Below are 22201 nucleotides of genomic sequence, written 5' to 3'. Positions count from 1 at the left end.
ATTGGGGAGGATTTTTAGGGTGTTGAAGACAAGATAATTCCCATTTGCATGTGTTGAAAGAGATTCCAAGGCAAACTTTGATAGATGGAGGAGTAATGGAATTGAAGGCAGTCTATGACTTTGGCCATTGGTATTGCGCATTGGTAACGAAGAAAGAAACTCTTGAAAAGATGAAGGATGTTTGCATTCGATTAGAAGAAATGCTTAAGGGGGTTTAAGATAAGTTCCTTGTGTTAATTATGGAGGCATGTGGACAAGGGGTCCTTGATGGTGATGGTATGAGTGTAGAGAACCTATGAGATAAAGTGAGAAACAACTTTTTTGATTTTTCAAGCTACAAGTTCTATTTCGACAAGTCGCTTGAACAATGCTGCTTCATTCATGACTTTCGTGCAAAGTTTTCAAAAACAAGAGTTGGAATGAGAGAAAACCTTTGCTACATGTGTTGAGGGTTTGGAGGGCATCGAATTCAAGTTTGACATCATGCCAAGTATATCAATGGATGAACTTGAAATTGAAATGGTCATGTCTAGATTCATTGCATTTGCCATCAAGGAAAAGGATAAGGGGAACATTCTCCTAGATGATAGTTTGTTACAGTCTTAGGTGGCAAGGAATTTTCCTATTTGCTTTTGCTCCTCGCATTTTGTGCCAAGGAGGGTGTTTATTTTCTATTGTCTAGTATTTAATAAAATTTTGGTGATTGGGTAGTTCGTTGTAACTAGCCCTAAGAAGGGTTGTTTTGAATTATCTTGGCTATTGATTTCAAATCAATATTGGCCCTTCATTTGTAATAAGAGATCTATATAAGACTTGTTCATTTCATTTGTAGCAAGATCCTTTTGTGAAATTGTTGCCGAGATAGTGCAAGAATAAATACAAACTCATCAAAGCTTGGTGAGCCTATGTATTGTTTGTGGTGTTAGCATGGTTTCCTATTTCTCAAGTTAGATTAAGAGTTTTTACACCAAGTACTTAGTTGAATGGAAGACATTGTTGTTGATTCATGGTGAAACGTACATTGTTCATACTATTTGTGAGTTGTTGATTGCAAGTTGCAGCACATGGTTAGATTGAACTCCATTAAAGCTTAACTTTAATTGTTTTATACTCATTGATTCACATTACCTTTCGTGTTAATGTGTGTGGGTAATTTGAAAATCATCTATGTTTCCTTAGAAGATTGCATCATCTTTGCATAGTTGTTTCTAATGGCGAAGCAAAGTTTGATTTGGTTTCATTGAGTCACCAACAGTTTCTTGCATCGTTAGCTTTAGATTAGATTCCTAGACCTTATCCTTTTGCATTTTATTTTCAAAAAATCTTTCATAGATTTATTTGAAAGAGTTCTTTATTGTCAAATCATAAGTCATTTTGAAGAAAAGAATTGATAGAAATCCTAGAACAATTGCATAAGTCCCTTTGTGTGAACCAACATATCACATCATATAACTTGACTCTATCCATAATTCAAAGTTGATCATTTGCATTGTAAACCTGACTCTATCCATAATTCAAAGTTGATCACAAAGCTTAGCATTCAAGGTTTCCTCTGTTCAAGAGAGGATAAAATATTTGGTATTTTATTTTGTGTTTGAAGTGCATAAAAAACACATCAACAGTAACCGGAAACCAAATTGCACATCACTTCTTTTGGATGCTTTTCTTAGAAGTCAAGAGCAAATGTATTGCATAGTTAATTGATGCAGGAGCCCCGATAGAAGTCAATAATTGGGGAAATAATGCGTAGAGAGATGGAGAGGATCAACCCAGAGTTGCAAATCAGTATCTCAAAGTAGCTTTAGCTAGACTTCTTATGCCTATCTTTCCAACCAGAGTGGAACCTCCAGTAGGGAATGATCTTACATTGGTTGAACTATAGGACGAGCTTAGATAGGATTGGCTTGCTACAGGACCTAATTTTCAGTGTGATATATCCCTACGAGATTATATGGATGTTAGGATGAGACATATGCCTAATAGGGGCAATAAGGAACAACATAATGACTTGCACAGGAACGTTGGGAAACTTAGTCTGCTCTATTTTGATGGATCCAGTAAGACTTCAGCCATAGATTGGGTTCAAAAAGTGGACACTTATTTCAATCTTAACCCTATTCCTGAAGTAGAATCACTTGCTTGGGTTCAAAAAGTGGTCTTCTCAAGTACGCCACCTCGAGATCAATGGATGGAGAATCCGGCCATGCTCTCACAATAGAAGGACAACTATTCTTGAGATTGCAGTTTACAAATATTCATAAGGAATTCCTAGTACGATTGACTATAGGAATATGCTTTGATCAAAGTAGCAATCCCTAAACTAGAAATGTTCCAAAAGGGACCTTACAATTTGTAATGTCCCCTTTTCACTAGTACTCAGACATTGATGGAGTTTGGCCTATTACTTGACCCTCGTAGGCCAAGAAGTTGATAAGAGGGTCGCTTGGGCAGTTGCTTGTGGCTTCACACTTCATTTTTATAGGATTTTTGGTGAGATAATGTATTCTCATGTATGATGTCGCATATGTAGTTAATTGCACTTTATATTATAATGATATTTTAATATTATCTAAAGTGCAATTAATATTATTTTATTAAAAGAGAATCTTCTAGAAGGGGGCCAATCCATGTGAGAAGAAGAATAAATAGGGGATGAGGCTCATTGTTTTGGCATCGATTATTTGACATCTATTTTGTGTATTGAGCTTGTGGAGCCTAAGGTTTCTGCAGTTAATCTACTTGTCTTTGGGAACGATAACTCCCATAGATAGCATAAGTGAGGGAGTGAAACATCTCTTGAAGGGTTGCAGCTGGAGGTAATAATTCAGTCATCTCATAGAGCTTAATTGGTTGGCCAAGGGCCAAGTTCGCTAGAGTTGGTTTGGAAGAATTTGAAGACAATTTTTGAGCTGAAATTCTTCAACGATTTATGGTTCATAAGTGCTTATTACACCTGCCAGCCTCAGAGATATATCTCAGTCATTGTTTCAGACCTGCCACGGCTGAGGGAGGGCCACAATTTGGTTCATTGAAGCCCATACTTGTATCGATTCCTCTCTCCAACTGCAGTGCTCTCATCCTAAAGAGAGATCGATGGGTTTTGGTACCTGACAGAGAACCCAACAGCTGTATATTATTTTCCACGACCTGAAGTGAACCAGAACAGGGGCAATTTGGAAAAGAGCGCGATTTGGGGGTTTGGAAGGACACATTTCCTGGCTATTGCTTGCTTCTTCACTTTCAGCATCAGGCGATCTTCTTACCAGGTTTTTTATGTAATTTGTGGTGCATAGATTTAAGATCAGCTATAGGGGAAATCGTTGTTGCAGTTGTCTATACTCAGACCGAAGACCTATCTATGCTATTGAAATATGAATAGTCAAGGCATCTTTATGTACCATTGTGTTTGGTGAATGCATGCAATAAAGGACAAACAGGTTGCAAGTCATTTTAATGATATGTCTCTAATAATAGTAGTTTGCATGCCAAGTGTTTGTGAAAATGTCTCTTGGCTATAGGTGCACATTTTTCACTTAGAATTCATATATAGGCATTGGAAAAGTCAAAAGAGTCAATAATGCATTAGTTTAGATATCATAGAAATCAATTGCAAAGCAATTCTTGTGTCTTCGTGTCAATAACACGCAAAATTATCAGACTGAAACTCAGACCAGCAAGTTAAACATTTTGTATGTGAATTGTTTGACAATATTCCTTGTGAAATTACATCAACTTGGACAAGGGATATTTCACAATTGACAATTTTACTATAAGTTTATATTAATAAAGATAATGCAATACTCATCTTATGTTGGAATTAGTGTTTCAGGGCTAAATTCAGGTAAATCCCAAAAAGGGACATTACATATATCTAGTCCCAGGATCAAGGGTGAAAGAAAAGATTCTAAGAGTATATCATTATTTTCCTCTAGATGGACATCAAGGATACTATAAAACATACAAACAAATGAGAGAACAATTTTCTTAGAACTGTCTGAAGGAGGATGTCTTAAAAGTATGTCAAAGAATGTATGGTTTGTCAACAAAACAAGGTAGAACAAATATATTGAAATATCCCCTGCTGTTGTAGGACTAAAAATGCAAGAATATTGTCGAACAATAAACTGATTTCCTGCTGTTCAAGTTTTCTGTCAATATAACATACGTGTTATGCAGACTGGACAGCTAGTATGACTTGCGTGTTATGCAGTTTACTTGGCATTTGACTGATGAAAAACTTCAGACTTTTTAACGAGTATTAACCTATAATGTTCCTTGCTAATTCTTATGTAAATTTCTGAGTTTTAGCCATTGGATATTTCGTCAAACACTTGGCATGTGAACTTCAGACTTGCTGGTATGAATGATCAGACTGATATCATTTCATGTCAATGTTCTCAAAGCACAAATAATGTTGCAAGGATCTAATCTAAGACTTCTTTTAACCCTTCCTATGCAAATACATGAATTTCAAAGGGTGAAATGTGCAATTACAGCCAACAGACACAAAGACAAACATATGGCATGCGAACTATAAACCTTAGGAACATTGATATAAACTAATAGAGTGTTGTGTCTTTATTATATGCAAACTTCCCTTACAAATAAATCAAGAGAATGATTTGGACCTTTGTCAATGGTATGCTTCAGATTAATGTATTACATCAACCACTCATATAAATGATCATTGCATGACTAATTCATAAAGAACCTGGTGGTAGCAAGTTGCCTTATGCTGGAGATGAAGTAGCAAGCAATATCCACTAGATGGAGGTCCCTTAGATGCCCAAAAGACTCCTCAAAATCGCCCCTACTACAGTAATATTTCAGACTGTCATAAATTATTAGCGGCAACCATAACCCCTCCTTAGCTCTACAAATTCATCGGTATAATCTCAGGAAGAGAGTGCTTCAGTCAGGTGGATAAATCGTTGCAAGTATGAGGCAGAAGAATCAAGTCGTGGCTCCTATCAGCCGTGGTAGGTCTGAAGTGAGTCTGAAATACAACTCAGGCTCCTGTGTGCTTCCTTAAGCATCCAATGTCATTGTCTTGTCCTCACTAGAAGGGTGTTGCACTTAGGAATTAAACTGCTGCACTTAATGAGTCTGCTGATCAAAAATCGTGGTCTAGGTGGATGTAGTTCGAGTTGCTTCAGATCTGCAACTTCACATAATCACCTTCAAATGCATTTGGAGTTGAATCGCCTTGTGTCCTTAATACAGTCGGTGACACAATGAAGATTTGCTGAATACACCCCAAACCAAACTGCCGTGGAGATGCACAAGGGGTGTTGTGAACAAAATCGTGGCACCAATCCTAATTCTGATATAAACCTGAGATAAATAACTCAGTGAATGGTAATGCGAATCAACTCCAATTAGCAAGTTGTTGAAGATACTTGATGCCGAAAATGTCTCCAATGTAAATCCAAGTAAAACTGGCCCTTGGCCACCAATGAAGCCCAAAGGAGATGACTGAAGTATCACCTCCTCAATGCAACCCCTCGAGAGATCTTTCACTCCTTCAATTATGCTATCAATGGGAGTTTTCGTTCCCAAAGACAATATTCTGCAGAAACCCTCATCTCCACAAACTCCACAAAGCAAATATCAATTCCTAGCTGATTAGAAGCTGAACTAAACCTCCTTTTATACTTTTTTAATCCATCATCCAAAAGCTTCTAGAAATAATATTTAATATTATTTCATTTAAGTGACTTTATTGTATAATATTAAATTAAATCACTTTATTAAATTAATTAAATATAAAGTCATCTTTTAATTTTTAATTTATTTGATAACTTTATAAATAATTAACTTAATATTATTAATTAAAATAATTAATTAAGCTATCTAATAGAAAATATCATTAATTTGGACAACTTAACTAATTAAATTAATTAATTACTCTTACTCCAAAAATGGGGACATTACAATCCGCCCCTCCTGAAATTGCTTGTCCCCAAGCAATCATAGCTGCAACAATATTCACTCCCACCTGGATCCCATGGGAAGATCCGTGTAATGTCCCTGCTGTCATCACACAGTTCTTGTAACACCAACACTAACACCATTAACTGATTTTGCTGAACCAAGTCAATCTCCTCATCACGTGCCACAGGAGTGTAAGCCTCAAAAGGAAGCAAGTCAAATGATTGACCATACTTGCTCCCAACACCTGCACAAAGTGAGCCATCGAATAAACTATCCATCACATACTCACTACCCATCAAGTAGGTATGTCCCCACACACTCTCGTGCCATTGAATAGCTGATGTAGACCATGCCAAATCTGAAAGTGCATTGGAAATCAAAATAAGACAGCCACTAACCCATGCAGAATCAAGGAAAATTGAGTCACCAATCAACAAGTGGATAGCTATCATATCATGAGAAATAGGTGCCCACATGAAATTTGAAATGTAGGTGTCTTCCTTAACACCCCAAAGTAATTCATGTGTGGCTAATCCCGTAAGAGTAAAACCCATAAAGTCACCATGCTCATCCGTGATTGCATATTCTTCAACTTCTTGATCACCATGAAAACCCAATGAAGCAATATGTGACTCTTCTAAAGTTGATTTGTAATCATACTTACCTTGCCCATACTCCATCTCTATGTCTTCATTCATTGGAAGAAAGAGTGATCGAAGATATGCTTCTCTTTGTTGTATTGCTTGATCTATATGATTGCAGCGCTCCTTGACCTTTTGTAAGTGTTGCCTTGTTTGGGCAGCGAGCAACTTAGCTTGCCTAGGTTTCCTTAACCACTTGTCACACATGCTTTGAGTCCTCTTTACATCTTCTATGTTATGGTGTACCAAATCGGACTTCTTACTAGTTGCATCATCAACCCATGCCTCATGACTATCTTCCCAAACTTGAATGCCATGTTCTGATTTTTCTTCATATGTAGGAATTGTGTCATCAATGGTATCAACGAACACACAAGAAGATGCATTGTAATCACCAAAATAGATCTTACCATCACCCATATCAATATCATCCTCAAACAAGTTGTCAACAACATCCCTGTGGGTTAGTTTTATTACCTCATGCTCTTCTTTACTTGCTGTCATGAGATTAGATTGCGGTTGAACAACATCTCCAACTTCTACCGTGTGTTTATCAATCCACACCTAGATGTCCTCAATGGATTGCTTGTGTTGATAATGGACTACTGATTGCATTCAGAAAATCAGAATTATGTTCCCTTTCGTCCCTCCTTGTCGCATCCTCATCAAAAGTTGATCTATGATGTTGAAGATCACGTGTTGCCCATGCTGTTATGTCATCACTTTCAAATGATTTATCCATGAGTGAAGATTCATGCTTCACATTAGAGGCATCCTGTGACTCTAATTTGCTTCCTCCTTTAATTGGACTATCACCTGCACAATTTTTATCTATCTCAATCTCAAGATCACCAACGAAGAATTTCGAGTAATTCTTACTTGAAACAATTTGTTCTTCATTCTCTTTCTTGCTTGTTCCATTTTCTTTAACCATCCTTTCATCTATACATTTGTGATTGAGCTCCCAAGGAGCTTTACAAGTGAAGCATAGACCTTGTCTTCTCATTTCATTCCTGCTCATTATGGGAATTCCTGTAACCTGATCATTGAGTTTCGCAATAGAACCACCTTCATAATTAGAATTAGTAGCTCTACCGTACATGCTCACACTATGCTCCTGTCTGAATGTTCTCATGATCACTTGTAGGCTAAGATTCATTTTGAAGCATTTCCTTTCTTTTTGACTTCCCAAACATTCTTAGAAATCCTTGTTTTGTTTCTGGATCACTCAACAAATCATACAAGTCTTGCATCAAATTAATAGTGGATTTGTCGAAGGCCATCTTTCTCTTTGTTCTAATTGTAAGAGACTTCCCCAACAAGATGGCAGGAAACCGCTCTAATTCCACTGAAATATCCCCTGCTGTTGTAGGACTAATAATGCAAGGAATATTGTCGAACAATAAATTGATTTCCTGCCATTCAAGTTTTATGTCAATATAACCTGTATGTTATGCAGATTGGACAGCTAATATGACTTCCGTGTTATGCAGTTTACTTGGCATTTGACTGATGAACAACTTCAGACTTTTTAACGAGTATTAACCTGTAATGCTCCTTGCTAATTCTGATGTAAATTTCTGAGTTTAAGCCATTGGATATTTCGTCAAACACTTGGCATGTGAACTTCAGACTTGCTGGCATGAATGATCAAACTGATATCATTTCATGTCAATGTTCTCAAAGCACAAATAATGTTGCAAGGATCTAATCTAAGACTTCTTTTAACCCTTCCTATGCAAATACATGAATTTCAAAGGGTGAAATGTGCAGTTACAACCAATAGACATAAAGACAAACATTTGGCATGCGAACTATAAACCTTAGGAACATTGATATAAACTAATAGAGTGTTGTGTCTTTATTATATGCAAACTTCCCTTACAAATAAATCAAGAGAATGTTTTGGACCATTGTCAGTGGTATGCTTCAGATTAATGTATTACATCAACCACTCATATAAATGATCATTGACTAATTCATAAAGAACTTGGTGGTAGCAAGTCGCCTTATGCTGGAGATGAAGTAGCAAGCAATATCCACTAGATGGAGGCCCCTTAGATGCCCAAAAGACGACTCCTCGAAATCGGCCCTGCTCCAATAATATTTCAGACTGTCATAAATTATTAGCAGCAGTCATAACCCCTCCTTAGCTCCACAAATTCATCGGTATAATCTCAGGAAGAGAGCACTTCAGTCAGGTGGATAAATCATTGCAAGTATGAGGCAGAAGAATCAAGTCGTGTCTCCTATAAACTTGTTGATGTGTTTTTCATGCACATGCGAACACAAAATAAAATACCAAGGTATCTTATCCTCTCTTGAACAAAATTTCCTCGAATGCTGAAGATTTCACCTAAGGATCATTCAAGAAGACTCCAAGGTTCTTATATGTAGGGTCTCTACATGTGGATAAGCTCTGTGGTTTGATGTGATTTTGCTGGAATCACAAGGGGACTTACATTCGACTGCTTGAGCATTTAAATTTGTTGGAACTCAAGTCGTATCTATTCACTAGGACATAAAGAAATAGAAAAAGGTAAAGGGTTTGGAGAATCTAATCTAAGACCTAGAATGCAAGAAGATGGATGAATGACTAGGTGGAGTCCTACTGGGCTGGGTCTCACCAACAGGTTGAACAATCTGACACCAACTCAGTGTGATCTTCTAAAGGAATTTTGAAGATGTTCAAATTGTACACCATCAGACACTGATCACCATTCAAGTTAGCATGAACCAAAGACGCGTAACGACTTGAGATTAAGCTCATTCTATGCCAATTGACCACGCAAAGCGCACTTAGAATCAACAAGAGGCTAGTGGTTTGGACTAGGCAGATTCCATGCGAGTGCATCCAATAACTTCCTTCATTTAATCTAATTATTTACCATCTAAAATGAAGATTCAACGAGAAACCATGCATATTGCAAAGAAACGACATATTTCACCATATCTTCAATGAAAATGGAGTTCATTTACAATCAAGACAACAATTTCTTGCCTTCTCTTCCTAATCTACTCTAATTGCTATTCTTTTTTACTGACTATTCACTAACTCTTAACTATTAACCCTTACAAATGAAGAGCCAGAGCTTTATATAGAGAGCTCTTTACATCTCAATGGCTCGGATTGATTTACAATCAATGGCTAGGATTACAAAATGAAAACCCTAATTAGGGTTTGTTACAACAAACTTTCCCTAGCCAATGAGAAAATTACATTTCATAAGAATGGACCAATAGATGTCAGGGGTAGGTGCCTCGAAGTTTGTGCCATCATTGGTGAGTCAAGTACATTGAATTTGGACATGCTGATGTGGACCTATCTGTCTGGAGGAACGGTGACTGGGATGCCACCTTGTCTTGTGTTTGCCCTTGCATTGACCTTGATTGATCTTCCTTCATCCTTGATGTACTTAGTGAATGATGTAACCCCTTGACTCTCATATGTTTGATGAAGCCTCCTTATGGTCAGATCACTCCTTAGTAGCCCACTTCACCTTGAAATGCTTACAAGATCTTTCTTCTGATATCTTGTGGTTTCTCCATGTGGTAGAATGAAGATCTTGAGGATAGCTTGCAACTCCTCGAACACTTGAAGTCTTCAACTTTGAAGCACCCTGAGTCCTCTCTCACGCATTTGAAGTGTCCTTGATGATGATGAAACTTGAAGAGGTCGCCCTTGTCCTAGCTTGATCTTCCTCCAATTTGATTTGATTGACCTACAAAACAAACAAAAGATGATTAAGAATACATGACATAGTCATCCTAATATGGTATTTCTCACCTTAAACCATCAACAAGAAGGCATTAGAATGAAATTCGCTCAAGATCCTCTCCAGGGACAGGTCCTATAGTGAAATTCTCGCTCTGGATCCTTCTCTTATGAAGACATCACATATTTGACCCTCAAAATGGCCTAAAAGAAGGATTTCGCTTTGGACCTTGGCCAAGGATAGGACCTATAATAAAATTCGCTCTGGATCCTCCCCAAGGACATGCCCAATAAAGAAATTCGCTCTGGACCCTCTGGAAGGGTCAAGAGCGAAATTGACATTTCTGGACAAATCCTTCACATTTTGTGATCACAACTCACTCAAATGCATGCCTAGGGATACCTCTAAGTTCAATAAATCTCCATAAACGTTAGGCTTTGACACAAAATTGGGAGAAAAAGAGATTTCAAGAAAATTCGCTCTGGACCCTTTGGAAGGGTCAGGAGTGAAATTTGTGATATAGCCTCAATTCTATCATTTTCTTTGCTCCAAATCACTTCTCAAGGGAAGACTTAACAATTCTCTCCCAACAATGCCTTAGGAATCAAGATCTTGATCTCAAACATGAGCAAAATAGAGGTTTTAGGAATTTCGCTTTGGACCCTTTGGAAGGGTCAGGAGCGAAATTTGCATTTTAGGCCTAAATCCTCCACCTTTTCACCCCTCAATTGCTTCCAAGGCATGATAATGTCCTAGTTGAGGTTCCAAGGCATGAAATTAGTCCATTTTTGAAGCAAAAGGGTGGGTCTCAGGAAAATTCGCTTTGGACCCTTTGGAAGGGTCAGGAGCAAATTTTGTCTTTTGACCTCAAATCCATCATTTCCTTCACTTTCATTCACTTCTTAAGGAAAGAATATATCAATCTTCCCCCAACCATGTCCTAGGAACAAAGATCTTGGTTTGAACAAGGAGGAAAATAGTGTTTTTAAGAAATTTCGCTCTGGACCCTTTGGAAGGGTCAAGAGCGAAATTCTTCCTTAGGCTCATTTCACACATCTTTTCCTCTCAACTCACCTCAAACTTGACTTGTCAAATCTCCTCTTACCATAATCAAGTCAATTCGTCATCTATTTAGCTCAAAACAAGGTCCTTTTAGTGCATTAGGCAAAATAGAGAGTCTAGTTAAGGATTTCGCTCTGGACCCTTTGGAAGGGTCAAGAGCGAAAATTGCATTTTCAAGCCTAATTCTCATTCAAGTTGCCTAGGACTTGTCCATTTCCACTTTATCTTGTCATATTCAAGCCAACTTGGTATCAAAGTGGTGAGGAAACAAGGTTCTCTAAGAATTTCACTCTGGACCCTTTGGAAGGGTCAGGAGCGAAATTGATGTTTTAGGCTCAAATTGACTTCATTTCCAACCTTTCCCTATCAAAACAAGGTGCTTTGCTTTCAAAAATGCATGGGAAAAGGATTAGTTCATAGGTTTGAGCAAAGTAGAATGCTTTATGAAGAAATTCGATCTGGACCCTTTGGAAGGGTCAGGAGCGAATTTGCTCTTTTTGGCTCAATTTTTATCCTTTTTCACTCATCTTACTTTAGACTTGTCTTCTTGAATCCTTTCCTTGCCATATATGTCCACTATTTGATGTCCTTAGTGAAGAAATAGGTCTTCTGGGGAATTTCGCTCTAGACCCTTTGGAAGGGTCAGGAGCCTAAAAAATTTTCGCTCTAGACCCTTTGGAAGGGTCAGGAGCCTAAAAAATTTTCGCTCTAGACCCTTTGGAAGGGTCAGGAGCCTAAAAAATTTTCGCTCTAGACCCTTTGGAAGGGTCAGGAGCGAAATTTTGCTTTTTGCACAAATTCCTCACTTTTCCTCACTTGACTCTGTTTCACACATCAATTCTCTCTTCATGCGTCATAAGGACAAGGTTTTTGGATGCAAATTAGGACTAGGAAGGGAGATATTAGGAAATTCCGAAATTGAGGAATTTGCCTTCGATATCACTCAAACATTCAAACTTCTCCCTTAATCACATTGCTCTTACCTCAAGACATGCTAACAAACCACCCTAAGGAAGCGCCCAACTCAAAGGTTGGATGAAAAGTGCATTTTAACAATTTCGCTTAGGTACCTCTAGAAGGACAAGACCTATCCAGGAATTTCGCTCTGGACCCTTTGGAAGGGTCAGGACCTATCCAAGAATTCCACTCTGGACCCTTTGGAAGGGTCGGGAGCGAAATTTGTCTTTTAGGCTTAAATCTTGACCTTTTCCCAAATTTCAAAGTCTAGGCTTGGTCGTTAGGCATTTCCAAGGGCAAAATAGGTCAATTTTACATCAATCAGTGCCTAGAACTTCATCATTCATCAACTGGACCAATCTCCAACCCTCAGAGGGAAAATCCTTGATGATACTCACTCACAAACCTTCATTCACTCCCTTAACTCAAAGACATAACCTAGAAACAAGAGCAAAGGCCTGACCTAGAGAAGGCTTTCAAAGAGACCCTAACCTGGACCACCTATTGACCAATTTGAGCCTAAGAAGACCTTGCTATCGTAATGACCTCTCTGACAATTCTCTAATGCAAAGACTAATAGCCAATACCAGGCAACCAAGCAAACTAAACTAACCCTAGAAAGCAAAAAAAAGGGTCCCCATTTGCAATGGGGCGATGTGTGAATGTAAATGTATTGTAATTTCCAATTTAATGGATAAGTTATATGCAGGATGGTGTATTTTAATTTTGATATTATGCCTATGACACTAATATTGCTATCTTTCTTTTACTGCAGGTAAGGAGGATGAACATGTATCTATTTCAATGTCATCTCCTTTGATTGGAATGATGTATAAATAGTAGGATGGCCACGATCAAGTGGCACCTTGATCGGACATGTCTTTTAGACATGTCCGACCAAGATGTCACTTGGTCGTGACCCTTACTAACACCAACCGATCCATAACGAATCGGTGCTATAAACATACCCGATAATGAATCGGTATCATTTAATGATAACAGTGCTTATAAACATATCCGATCATGAATCGGTATCATTGTTAATGGTAACAGTGCTTATAAACATATCCGATCATGAATCGGTATCATTTGTTAATTGTTACAGATATAAAACATACCCAATAATGAATCAGTATCAAAGCATATAATAATGGATTAATATAACGTAAGCAATAACAATAGCTGTTAGCATTACATGCTATCGGGTAAATACCCCGATAGCATATTAATGCCGATATGAATCGACATTAATATGCTATCGGGTTAATAGCCCGATAGCATTTAGATTGACGCTTAACATAGTTAAGCAGGTCGTCAATCGAATCTATCATTATCCAATATCAATATCATAATTATGACCAATGTTATAGTCTGATAAACATAAAGCATGAATGAGTAAACTAATAACAGAATAGAGGAGATTAATGAGTTAGGAGAGTCTTATCTTGCAGAAGCTACTAATGCATTAATAGTGAATACGTCACAACACAATTGTGGTAGGTCTGAAATACAACTCAGGCTCCTATGTGCTTCCTTAAGCACCCAATGTCATTGTCTTGTCCTCACTAGAAAGGCTCCGCACTTAGAGAGTAAACCACTACACTTAATGAATCTACTGATCAAAAATCGTGGTCTAGGTGGATGTAGTTCGAGTTGCTTCAGATCTGCAACTTCACATAATCACCTACAAATGCATTCTGAGTTGAATCGCCTTGTGTCCTTAATACACTCGGTGACACAATGAAGATTTTCTGAATACACCCTAAACCAAACTACCATGGAGATGCACAAGGGGTGTTGTGAACAAAATCGTGGCACCAATCCTAATTCTGATATAAACCTAAGAAAATTACTGAGATAAATAACTCAGTGAATGGTAATACGAATCAGCTCCAATTAGCAAGTTGTTGAAGACACTTGATGCCGGAAATGTCTCCAATGTAAATCCAAGTAAAATTGGCCCTTGGCCACCAATGAAGCCCAAAAGAGATGACTGAAGTATCACCTCCTCAATGCAACCCCTCGAGAGATCTTTCACTCCTCAGTTATGCTATCAATGGGAGTTTTCGTTCCCAAAGACTATTCTGCAGAAACCCTCGTCTCCACAAACTCCACAAAGCAAATATCAATTCTTAGCTGATTAGAAGCTGAACTAAACCTCCTTTTATACTTTTTTAATCCATCATCCAGAAGCTTCTAGAAATAATATTAATTTAATATTTTTTCACTTAAGTGAGTTTATGATATAATATTAAATTAAGTCACTTTATTAAATTAATTAAATATAAAGTCATCTTTTAATTTTTAATTCATTTGATAACTTTATAAATAATTAACTTAATATTATTAATTAAAATAATTAATTAAGCTATCCAATAGAAAATAACATTAATTTGGACAACTTAACTAATTAAATTAATTAATTACTCTTACTCCAAAAATGGGGACATTACATATATCTAGCTGGTTTGTTACAACCCTGACCAATTCCAAAACAAAAATGGGAAAGTGTTTCTATGGATTTGATCACACGGTTGCCAAAAGTACAAGAGAAGGATTGTATCTTTGTGGTCCTAGATCGACTCACCGAGTATGCTCATTTCAATGCCATATCTGACGAATATAGAGTTCCACAAGTGGCTGATCTATTCTTTAAGGAAGTATTTAAATTTTAAACTTCATGAATTGCCTAAAAATATTGTCAGCATAGAGATAGTAAATTTATTAGTTTATTTTGGCAAGAACTTTTTCTGTTGAACAAAACAGAATTAATCCCAAGCACTAGCTACCACCCACAAACAAATGGGCAAATAGAAATTGTGAACAAATGACTTGAAGGGTATTTAAGGAATTATGTTACAAGATAACAAACAACATGGGTCAAACGGCTTCATCTTGGAGAATATTGTTACAATTTCATTCACCATAGGTCAATTGGATGACTCCCTTCAAAGCACTATATGGTTACAAGGCATTATCATTTGTGGATTTGATTCTAGTAGATAGTAGAGTCCATGGAGCTAGAGAATTAGTGCAGCAAAGTATGTATATTTTAAACACCCTCAAAGAAAACTTACAAGCAGCCCAAAATCAGTAAAAGATATATGTTGATCACCACCAAAGATCGGAAAATCGCCTCGGACTCGCAAAACTCGGCGAGTCCGAGTACGAGACATGCCCCTCGAGTCTGGCGAGCTCGGACTCGGACTCGTCTGAGTGTAGAGGGCGAACTCGCCAAACTCGCCAACTCGCCAAACTCGGCGAGTCCCGTGCCTGGGACTCAACCGGCGGCAAGGCCCAAAAAATGCATTTTTAAAAGTTTTTTTTAAAATGAATAATCTCGTCTTTGTTCACTACAACCTCTGTCTGAGAATTAAAAAAATTAGGGTTACAACATGTCAGCCAATGGAAAAGTAACACCTGATGCCTTTACTAAATAATAAAAGTCTTTTTGGCCTCGCGGGGCACTACCCCTCGACCCCGCCCTGTATCGCGACAGGGAGCGCGCAAGGGGCGCTGCCTCGAAACCCCACCTTGGAAGTGCTGCCCCCAAACCCCCGTTGAAAAATATGGGGGGAAACTGCGTCGATAGAAGTAGGGAAAATTTAACCTCCGAGTCTGACACTGATTGGATCGACCAGGTAGACATAGAGGCTGAGGCTGTAGCCATGGCAGAGGAGGAGAAGAGAGCACGAGCAGAGACACAAGATGCTGATAGTGACACAAATGTTCCTGATGTTGGTGAGCATGGCATGGTGTCAAGGGGAGCGACTATGGCTGCTGACTCATCCATGACCTACCTTAAACGCCTTCGCAAGGGGCCAGGGCGAGAGGGTGCATGCTCCTCTAAGCCATAGGCTTGTAGTTGTATTTACCTTTGGTATTTGTGTGGAACATTTGATGATGATCATATGATGACATGGATTTTTTATTCCATGAGTTTTGTGATATTGTTTATATACATTTGACAATATTTATATATTTATGTTTGTTATTTCCTTCAGCTACAATTTACGTTTATGCTTATTTCCTTCAGCAAAGTATGGATATTTTAAACACCCTCAAAGAAAACTTACAAGCAGCCCAAAATCAGTAAAAGATATATGTTGATCACCACGGATTGGAGATAACATTTGAAGTTGGAGACATGGTTTTCCTAAGGCTATAGCCTTATAAACAATCTTCTCTCAAGGGAAGTTATGTGGAGCCATGATTCTATGGACCCTATAAGATTAAACAAAGAATAGGAGAGATAGCCTATGAGTTGGAGCTACCAACAAACAATAAAATTCATAATGTCTTTCATGCATCTCGCCTTAAGAATTTTCTGGGACAACATATCACGCTTTTGAATTACCTATTGAATATGTTGTCATTGATGTCAAAGGTGTTAAAGTTGGATCAGATTTATATATATGGTATTTTTCAAATTTATAGTCACTTAGGTTTAATCCATATTACAGAATATAATATAGATTACAAATGTCTTGATAAATTTTCAGATTGCAATGTAATATTGAATTATGCACAGTAGTATATATGAATCCGGATTTCCTTTAAAGCTGATTACACTATATATATCGAACTATTCACAGTTCGAATTATATTATTTATGTAACTGTAGATCACACAATATGCTCCACAATATCACAAACTTAGTGTATTGCAGATCACTCACTTATGCCACAATGATATCGACTGCACTCTTAATAATAACTACACTTGATAATATCAACCTCTTATCTATCAATTGAATGGAATAGAGTCAATGATATATGCATTCTATGGTCAACATAGAGTCACGGTTCCACATAGAGTCGTGACTCCTATGTGGAGCAATGACCTTTGATAACCATCGATAATAATAAGCAACGTTTAATCAAATAATTTGTAATCGGTATGATTAGTGTGACTGATACTATGATTTGATAAACAACATTTAATCATCGCACTTGCTAATTGATATACAAATATAATCGATGCTATGTATAATCCGATTGTCATATAGATGATTATGGAGCAAATCGATGATCATATAATATTGTGATCTGTGATCAGAAGACGGATATTCAGTGAAGTGCAATCAAGGGTAGGAATAAAAGAATTTATCATACAAATGTCTAAGGCCGTTAGGCCAATTAGATATTTGAACGGTTAGAGTCATCCGATCTTTGCTACATATTTTTCAACAAAAGGTTGGTGATCAAGGTTGTCCGGCAATTATTTGGTTGAGCTATTTGGTTGCTTGGTTGAGTTACTCGGTTGCTAGGTTGAGCTACTTAGTTTCTTGGTTAAGCTACTTGGTTGTTTGGTTAAGTTGTCGGGTTGTAAAATGTGAAGATCTCACATTTTACATTTTATGTTGAGACATGGACCAGCTAGGACTCGAACCTAGGACCTTCCATATGCTGCTGGAGTGCTCTACCACTGAGCTACTGGCCCCTCTTGGACCAGTCCATCGTCGGTCCGGGTGTGGCTTATTTCCAACACCAACACCCCCCCTTAAGCCACACCTCTCGTGTGCTTGGGGCTCCTAGCCTGGACCTGGCTCTGATACCATGTTGAGACATGGACCAGCTAGGACTCGAACCTAGGACCTTCCATATGTTGTTGGAGTGCTCTACCACTGAGCTACTGGCCCCTCTTGGACCAGTCCATCGTCGGTCCGGGTGTGGCTTATTTCCAACACCAACATTTTACACTCCCAATATTGTTGTATCCTTTATGCTTTGATGGATGCATCACCTTAGCTTGTACCAAGCCTCTTTTGGAGTAGGCAAGAAGGATGTAACCAAAGGGTTGTGGAGTTTAGCATTTACACTTACCAAATGCATTTATGGATTTCCATGGCTTGTTCAAAAGCTTTCATTTCGATGCAGGCAGGGAGGATGTTGATAAAGGTTGTGTAGTCAGGCTTTTTGACCTCCTATCCTTTCTCTTCTGAAATTCTTTTACCCCTTATGCTTAGTTGGATGCCATAACTTGTTCATGAGCTCTCATTGTGGCATAGGCAAGAAGGGCCCAGTGAAAGGTTGAGGAATCTGGCTTTTATGCTTGCCAATCACACTTGCTTCAAAGACCCCCAAACCATTCCCACAACTCGATTTGTGCCTATCCCTACCTCACAGTATTGCATAAGAGTGCATTTCTCAAGTTTATTTTTATCCAAACTATAGACATGATTAAAAAAATAAGAGGGATGCCATTCCACCATATGGCGAGGTTAAAGGACTCTTCCCATACTTGCGCACTTAGCATTGCTGTCTCTCAAGGCACTTGCAGTAACTCTATGCCCTTTTCTATTTGTTTTCTTTGTTATGTAAGAATTGCATTTTATTTTTCATTGCAATCCTGTAAAGATTGGACAGGCATTGGGGAGGGATGCCATGCCTTATTAATGGCACAACAAGCTCCATTTCCTTTCACACCATCCCTAGTTAATGCAAATTGCAGGAAGTCGTCCAAACCATGCTTCATTAAATTGAACTGTCTTCCTAATTTATTTTTACTACACAATGTCCAACATAAATGATCTTTTACAGGAATGTGACACATTTAGAAGCAAAATAATGACCACTTGGCTCACATAAAATCATCTAGGGTGGTAGAATGCTTGTTGAGCTTAGTGTAGGAGTGAAGAAAGTTGTTTTGAGTAAATTTCATGGAAGGAAAAACTTGTCAATGCATCATAGAAGTCTTTTAATCTAAGTAGTCTTGTAGTTTTCTTGGAAGCTCCCTGAGAGCCGTTGGAATGAAATCGTTTATGATATTGGATGAGAGAAGGATGATATCCAAATTCACTAGTGTTTCCTATAATGGGTTTCTCTAGGGTAAGTTCTATGTCTCGTATCTCCATATGTGATTGATTTTTGTAATGTGGCTTGCTCAGTTTCATGCTAAGCAACTGCTGCCATAGTTTCTAGCACTTAGATAGCATAACAATTCAATGTGAAATCTGTCTGTAAACAAGCACTTGAGGAACAAATAAATAAAATCAATTTATAGTGGTTTACACACATGATAATGTCTACTGTGGTGGGTTGGGAATGTGATATCTACCCTAATTACTAATCTGAATTCTTGTCTTGCTACCTCATTAAATTTAGATCCAAATTAACTACCTGCAATTTCTTTTTCAAGTCTTTGTGTTTCACTGCAAAATTCTTTTTGTAATATTTTAATCACGTTAAGGTCTGCTTGGATGGATTACAAATAGGATATTTATTTTAATTACAAAACCGGATCCTCGTCATGCTAACTTACAGACTTTTCAGATCCAAATTAGTTGCTGTTGTTTTTTATAAAGTCTTTTGTCTTTGACCTCCAAATTTCTTTCATGGTCTTTAATGTTGTGATTTGTTTCATATGTTCTGTCCAATTTTTTTCTCTCAGCTTCTCTTTTATTCTTGATATTGGCATATCCACATGACAATTTAATTTATGTAGTTTAATAATGTCTCTTCTTGGTTATTTTATCCAGGTACAATGCAAGTATGGACATTACAGATAGTGATCATAAGCCTGTAATGTGCATGTTCAATATAGATATTGCCTTTATAGATGAAGCAACTCGTAGAGAAAAATATGGCTATTTGGTTTGTACGAGCAAAACAGAATTATAAGATCATTGTCTGTCCTTTCTATGAAAAATAAGTATATGCAGAGAGAGGCTTGGGAGAATTATGATTTTTCTGAGTCAAAGCCTCAAGAAACGGTGGCTTGATTTTCCTTGCTGTGTACAGGTATATTTTTGTTTTTTCCTTCAACAAGAACTCATTTAAAATCATCTCATGCATGAACATAATTGAATGTAACTGTTGCGTATTCCATTTTTGTATGAACAAATTTCTTAACAATATTGTTACAGAACGGTTATTTTCAAGATATGATAGAAGCATGGTTATTTTCCCTTTTGAGATGACAATCTGCTTTGTTAACTTTTTTCTTTTAGCGATTGTTAAAGATGATTGTCAATTGATCACCTACTTTTGTAGGATATTCAATAGTCAATACTGATTATTTTTCATTTCTACTGGCCTATAGGTTATTGCAGTTTCTGCTATTATTTGGCCAAGTGAGATTTTCATGTTTGATGCGGAGTGTTGATTTTGGCATGGAGAGGTGAATTAAGGATGGCTTTTGAAAGACTGTGGTATGAATTTAAGAAATAATGGTAATTCTTCCATTTGCTAAGGGCATGTAATACTGCCAAGCAGCATTTGTCTTTTTATGCACTAAATTTTTCAAAATTAATTCATGGAATAGCTATTGAAAGTGAAACATTCTTAATAGAGGAAAGGTCCAATTCTAACCAATTTTAGATTTAGTACTTTCTGAGGTATGTTCTATTTTCGTGGAGTATACATGTGATGAAGAAATACTTTGCACATGTTTAGATATGACTCCAGGACTTTTAAAACATCATTACAGTTTATAATGGGTGTTAGTTGTTCTACTAACTCACTGTTCAACTGTATATAGAGTAATATTACTCCTTTTATCTCAAATTCCTATTGGGAATTGTCAGTGGAACTTTGTGAACCATCAGAGTTTCAAGAAATGTTCTGTATACAGTATTACTATTTTTCCTTTAAAGGGATGTAATCATTATTTTTGTTTTCTGTTTTGCTTGCAAAGAGAGGCAGCTATGTAGTTTATTATGATAATCATCTGTAAAAAAATCTTGAGTTTTTATTGCAAAATGCAAGTTAAGAAATTTGATACATTGGTAATCTACAATGGAATTCACTATGGTGGGAGTTTGGGAGAATCCTTTCTAGTGCAATTGAAAGAGGTTGTGAAGTTATAAGCTTAAATAAAAATAAATCAGAATCCTTGCTAAAATCTGTTTTGACTGAAAAAAAATTCTGGTTCATTTCTCTTAAATCAAACATTTTATCTTTTTTGACTATTTACTATACGTAGTTTTCTACCATTATTATCATTTATCTAAGTATTTATTTCTAATTATTGCTTAGAATTCTATATTCTAAGTCATAATTGAATGCAATGACATTTTTTAATTTACAAGGAGCCTCCTATTTGATATCTCACATAGCATTCAACAGCTGGCGTATTTGTAAGTTGGCTTAATCCAGTCTGAAGTTATGGCATGGCTTAGATATAACAATGCTATACAGCATCTTATAACTATATATTATGTTATTTGATCATTTATGGTTCACATTAAAAGAATATTTGTTATGGCTCGATGTCTATGTGAAGACGAACAATATCATGATAAGTTAGTAAATTACATTTGTGCTAATGTTTGATTTGCAATGGAGGGGCAAGTATAAGTCAACCAATATGTTTTACATTTCAAGGTTCATTGTCGGTGGGCAATGAATGGTTTCTGTTAGCAGGAAAGCAGTAAGTACAAACACCGTCAACATAAAATCCTACTGCACTCTACCACAAGTTGCGGAGCGTCAGATTGAAAAGACATCATCTGAATTAGGAGAAAAATAGATGGGTCACGTCCCATCTACTAGATATTTGGATACCGCAAGATATATGTAACAGACTATGGAAATGTAAGAGTAAGAAGTATGTATAGAAGATAGAAGGAAAAACATAAGATATGTGTCTATGATGTAATAGGAGATAAAAGGATAAGATGATTGTACATGATTGATCTTGATAATATCAATATACCGGAATTCTCTCTCTCTCTCTATATATATATCTTTTGAATATTTCATGCTTTCATATTCTGTTAACTAGTTGTGCTCTGTTCGGATTAACCCTTTGTATAACTGAGTCTGGGCTATGATACAACACACAGAAATTACTTGGGGCTCAGAACTTCAGTTTGTGCTCCACATTTTTCTTGCTACAGTTTCAGTCTCAAATGTTAGGAATAATCCCACTTGTGAATGGAAAGGCAAA

At 37.1% G+C, this 22201-nt stretch overlaps 1 protein-coding gene across 2 annotated transcripts in view; it reads left to right on the top strand.

The window, feature by feature from the left end:
- LOC131063470 (type II inositol polyphosphate 5-phosphatase 15) overlaps positions 1 to 20936 on the top strand; it is a 125460-nt gene extending 104524 nt beyond the window's left edge. For both annotated transcript variants that reach the window (XM_057997284.2, XM_057997283.2), the window contains exons 11-12: positions 19791 to 20052; positions 20354 to 20936. In XM_057997284.2, coding sequence (XP_057853267.2) covers positions 19791 to 19932 — 142 coding nt within the window. In that variant the 3' untranslated portion in view covers positions 19933 to 20052; positions 20354 to 20936. The remainder of the gene's footprint in view (positions 1 to 19790; positions 20053 to 20353) is intronic.
- The last annotated feature ends 1265 nt before the right edge of the window (positions 20937 to 22201 follow it).

This window comes from Cryptomeria japonica, chromosome 7 (assembly GCF_030272615.1).
Source record: "Cryptomeria japonica chromosome 7, Sugi_1.0, whole genome shotgun sequence".
Taxonomy (NCBI): Eukaryota; Viridiplantae; Streptophyta; class Pinopsida; order Cupressales; family Cupressaceae; genus Cryptomeria; species Cryptomeria japonica.
Note: the sequence above shows the minus strand (reverse complement) of the source record. Positions and strands in the feature narration are given on the sequence as shown.